The sequence below is a fragment of the Manacus candei genome, unplaced genomic scaffold (genome assembly GCF_025592945.1).
Source record: "Manacus candei isolate 608988 ecotype Guabito, Panama unplaced genomic scaffold, ASM2559294v1 h1tg000310l, whole genome shotgun sequence".
Classification (NCBI taxonomy): domain Eukaryota; kingdom Metazoa; phylum Chordata; class Aves; order Passeriformes; family Pipridae; genus Manacus; species Manacus candei.
In genome coordinates this window covers 87,501-92,500 of record NW_026138358.1, presented here as the reverse complement: position 1 = coordinate 92,500, position 5,000 = coordinate 87,501, and the positions used below count along the sequence as shown (strand labels likewise).

At 72.2% G+C, this 5,000-nt stretch overlaps 1 protein-coding gene across 1 annotated transcript in view; it reads left to right on the top strand.

Moving 5' to 3' along the window:
• The window catches only part of LOC127465047 (collagen alpha-1(I) chain-like), a 12,522-nt gene that overhangs the window by 4,566 nt on the left and 2,956 nt on the right, over positions 1–5,000 (top strand). The window contains exons 5-6 of the mRNA XM_051775544.1: positions 1–1,025; positions 1,230–1,323. The exon at positions 1–1,025 is cut by the window's left edge and continues 741 nt beyond it. Coding sequence (XP_051631504.1) covers positions 1–1,025; positions 1,230–1,323 — 1,119 coding nt within the window. The remainder of the gene's footprint in view (positions 1,026–1,229; positions 1,324–5,000) is intronic.

Below are 5,000 nucleotides of genomic sequence, written 5' to 3'. Positions count from 1 at the left end.
AATAAAGGGCCGGGAGGGCGCCCCCACTTCGCCCGCAACCCGGCCCCCGGGCGGCAGACCTCCGCGGAACCCAGCCCTCCGGCAGCCAGGTCGGCGGGGCAGGCCCGACCGCACGGGCCGCCCGGCCGCCGTGGCTCTGGTGCCGGCCGGAGAGGAGGAAGGGGCGAGGCGCCGCCGCCTCGCCCGCCAACGGCCATCGTGCGTCTCTCTCCGGGGCTCCGGGCAACTCTGTCGGGTTCTCGCTCTGCCGGCGCGGCCGCCGGCCACACCCTGGCCGGCTGGCGCCGCCGCCTTCGGCCCGCTGGGCGGGTCCCCGGCTTAGGGCCGAGGAAGGGGGGACGAACAAAAGAGGCGAGGCGCGCCCAGGGAAGCGCCGCCTCGCCCGACAACGGGCAGTCCCGTCACCGAGCCCCTCCGGCAACCGACCGGGCCCAGGCAAGGCCGCACGCCCACCGCCAGTCCCCGGCACGCCGCCGGCACCGCTGCCGCCGTCAGCCGAGGACAGGGCGCCGCCACCCAGGCCCGGACCATCTTCGGGGCTCTCGGGAGGCGGCCGGGCAAAAGAAGCCCACGCGGGCTCCACCCTTCCAGCCCCGGCCGCCAACTGCCCGCAACAATGCCCGCCGCCACCGCACGACGGGCGCCGGCTTAGGGCCGGCGCATGGGAAGGACGAGACGACGCCGCCTCGCCGCCCTCGCACACCACCGCCTTCGCCCGGGGCCCTCGGGGAGCCGGCAGCCGCCACCGGCTCGGGCTGGACGCTGCTGGGCCCCCGCGGGCCCCCCTCGGCCGTCCCAGTCCCGCAACTCCCTTGGCTGCGCTTTCGCGCTCGGCTCTCGTCTTCCTTTCCCGTCATCGGACCCGCCCCAGGAAGCCGGCCGAGTGCCCCGCGGCTTTCTCGCCGGCCTTCCTGCCGCTCGTGGGGTTGGCCGGCCCGTGGCACGCGCCGAAGGCCGCGCTCGGCAGCAGACGCGGAAGAAAAGGGGCCCTCGGAACCCGCGCTGCTAGACAACCCCTGCCCATAGTACGGACAGACGCGTCCTGGCCCGGCCGGGTCGCCAAAGCGGCTCGAGGCTCCTCAGCGGGGAGGCGCGCGAGAGCAGGCCGCCTCTCACCTCGACCTAACTGGAGGCGGCGCCCGACAGCGACCCCTTGGCCGACTTCCGGGGCCGGCCGCGACAACACGTCTACCCCGAAAATGCCGCCAGGCGCCTAAGTCCCGCCGGAGCCGGGTAGACCTGGTGGCCCGGAGCCGGGACGCCGGCGGGGCGCAGGCCGGCGTCTGCGGCCGCGGCGGCCGGATCGGCCGGTCCCGGAACCGGGTAGACCTGATGCTCGCCAGCCCCGGAACCGGGTAGACCTGATGCTCGCCAGCATCCGGCGGGGCACGAGGCCGCTCGGCCCCGCTCGAGTGGGGAAACGGGTCGACCCCAAAAACCGGGACAACAGGTCTACCCGCCGAGCACGGACAACAGGTCTACCCGCCGGGCTCGGACACCAGGTCTACCCGCCGGGCTCGGACAAAAGGTCTACCCGCCGGGTCCCGACAAAAGGTCTACCCGCCGGGCTCGGACACCAGGTCTACCCGCCCGACTCGGACACCAGGTCTACCCGCACGGCACGGAACACCGGTCTACCCGCCGGGCTCGGACAGCAGGTCTACCCACCGGGTTCGGACAACAGGTCTACCCGCACGGCACGGAACACCGGTCTACCCGCCGGGTTCGGACACCAGGCCTACCCGCCCGAGTCGGACACCAGGTCTACCCGCACGGCACGGACAACACGTCTACCCGCCGGGTTTAGGCAACAGGTCTACCCACCCGGCTCGCGCACAGGGTCTACCCGCCCGACTCGGACACCAGGTCTACCCGCCCAGCATGGACAACAGGTCTACCCGCCGGGCTCGGGCACCAGGTCTACCCGCCCGGCTCGGACACCAGGTCTACCCGCCGAGCTCGGACAACAGGTCTTCCCACCGGGCTCGGACACCAGGTCTACCCGCCGGGCTCGGACAAAAGGTCTACCCGCCCGGTTCGGACACCAGGTCTACCCGCCGGGCTCGGACAAAAGGTCTACCCGCCCGGTTCGGACACCAGGTCTACCCGCCGGGCTCGGACACCAGGTCTACCCGCCCAGCATGGACACCAGGTCTACCCGCCGGGCTCGGACACCAGGTCTACCCGCCCGACTCGGACACCAGCTCTACCCGCCGGGCACGGACAACAGGTCTACCCGCCGGGCTCGGACAAAAGGTCTACCCGCCGGGCTCGGACAAAAGGTCTACCCGCCCGACTCGGACACCAGGTCTACCCGCCCAGCATGGACAACAGGTCTACCCGCCGGGCTCGGACACCAGGTCTACCCGCCCGGCTCGGACAACAGGTCTACCCGCCGAGCTCGGACAAAAGGTCTACCCGCCCAGCTCGGACAACAGGTCTACCCGCCGGGCTCGGACAAAAGGTCTACCCGCCGGGCTCGGACACCAGGTCTACCCGCCCGGCTCGGACACCAGGTCTACCCGCCGAGCTCGGACAACAGGTCTTCCCGCCGGGCTCGGACACCAGGTCTACCCGCCGGGCTCGGACAAAAGGTCTACCCGCCCGGTTCGGACACCAGGTCTACCCGCCGGGCTCGGACAAAAGGTCTACCCGCCCGGTTCGGACACCAGGTCTACCCGCCGGGCTCGGACACCAGGTCTACCCGCCCAGCATGGACACCAGGTCTACCCGCCGGGCTCGGACACCAGGTCTACCCGCCCGACTCGGACACCAGCTCTACCCGCCGGGCACGGACAACAGGTCTACCCGCCGGGCTCGGACAAAAGGTCTACCCGCCCGACTCGGACACCAGGTCTACCCGCCCGGCTCGGACAACAGGTCTACCCGCCGAGCTCGGACAAAAGGTCTACCCGCCCAGCTCGGACAACAGGTCTACCCGCCGGGCTCGGACAAAAGGTCTACCCGCCGGGCTCGGACACCAGGTCTACCCGCCGGGCTCGGACACCAGGTCTACCCGCCGGGCTCGGACAAAAGGTCTACCCGCCCAGCTCGGACACCAGGTCTACCAGCCCGACTCGGACACCAGGTCTACCCGCCGGGCACGGACAACAGGTCTACCCGCCGGGCTCGGACAAAAGGTCTACCCGCCGGAGTCGGACACCACGTCTACCCGTCGGGCTCGGAACGCAACTCTACCCGCCGGCACCCCCGCCGCCGAGCCCAGTCGGCCGCCGCCCTGCCACCTTAAGAGAGTCCCAGCTACTCCCCCTTTTTACCCACGCCGCAGACAACGCCCTTTCTTTCCCACTCGGAGCCCCGGGCAGAAACGGTGGCGCCTCGGCGTCCGCCGAGGGCCTCGGCTAAGCGCTTGGAACCCGCTCGAGCCGCCCGACTCGGAGAGCGCGTCGAGCCGACGAGCCCGGAAAACAGGTCTACCCGCTGCCCCGGGACACCGGCTCTACCCGCCGGCTTCGGACGAGGGCTCTACCCGCTGGGCACGGACGGCGACTCTACCCGCTGCGCACCTCTGCGGCCGAGCCGAGGCGGCGGCAGCCCTGCCACCCAGGCAGAGGCCCAGTTACTCCCCCCGTTTCCCCGCCCCGCAGAGAACGTCTCTTCTTTCACCCTCGGGGCAGGGGAAAGGCTGCTACGCTCGGAGCGCCGGGCAGAAACCGCAGCGCTAAGCCCCGAGACCGGCTCTAGCCGCTAGGCTCGGACACCGGCTCTTCCCGGCGGCGCCGAGGCGGCCGAGCCCGGTCGGCCGCAGCCGCGCCGCCTAAAGAGAATCCCAGTTACTCCCCCCGCTTCCCCGCCCCGCAGAGAGCGTCTCTTCTTTCACCCTCGGGGCAGGGGAAAGGCTGCTACGCTCGGAGCGCCGGCCAGAAACCGCAGCGCTAAGCCCCGAGACCGGCTCTAGCCGCTAGGCTCGGACACCGGCTCTTCCCGGCGGCGCCGAGGCGGCCGAGCCCGGTCGGCCGCAGCCGCGCCGCCTAAAGAGAGTCCCAGTTACTCCCCCCGCTTCCCCGCCCCGCAGAGAACGTCTCTTCTTTCACCCTCGGGGCAGGGGAAAGCCTTTACGCCGGAGAGCAAGTCTGCCGCAAAGGGCCACGGGAGATGAAGTCTCCGCAACAAGACCCCCGAGAGAGTACTCGACGGAGCATGCCCGCTGGAAGGACTCGCAAAGAACTGTGGGAAATCCGGGAGGTCAGGGCGGGGTCGGAAGGGCACGCCGGCGCGCCAATCGACGGATTTAGCGGCTGCACGCCGTCCGCTCGATCCGCGAATTCGGTGCCACGCTCCGAGCACCGGCCGCAAACAGGTCTACCCGCCGCCGGGCCGGGCCGGGCGGCGGCGCTCCGGCTCCAAGTCCGCTCGCCGGCGGGAACAGGTCTACCCGCCACCGGGCCGAGCCGGGCGGCGGCGCCCCGGTTCCAAGTCCGCTCGCCGACGGGAACAGGTCTACCCACCACCGGGCCGGACGGCGGCGCCCCGGCTCCAAGTCCGCTCGCCGGCGGGAACAGGTCTACCCGCCACCGGGCCGAGCCGGGCGGCGGCGCTCCGGCTCCAAGTCCGCTCGTCGGCGGGAACAGGTCTACCCGCCACCGGGCCGGGCCGGGCGGCGGCGCCGCGGCTCCAAGTCCGCTCGCCGACGCGAACAGGTCTACCCGCTTCCGGGCCGAGCCGGGCGGCGGCGCTCCGGCTCCAAGTCCGCTCGCCGACGGGAACAGGTCTACCCGCTTCCGGGCCGAGCCGGGCGGCGGCGCCCCGGCTCCAAGTCCGCTCGCCGACGCGAACAGGTCTACCCGCTTCCGGGCCGAGCCGGGCGGCGGCGCTCCGGCTCCAAGTGCGCTCGCCGACGGGAACAGGTCTACCCACCACCGGGCCGGGTGGCGGCGCTCCGGCTCCAAGTCCGCTCGCCGGCGGGAACAGGTCTACCCGCCACCGGGCCGAGCCGGGCGGCGGCGCCCCGGCTTAAAGTCCGCTCGCCGACGGGAACA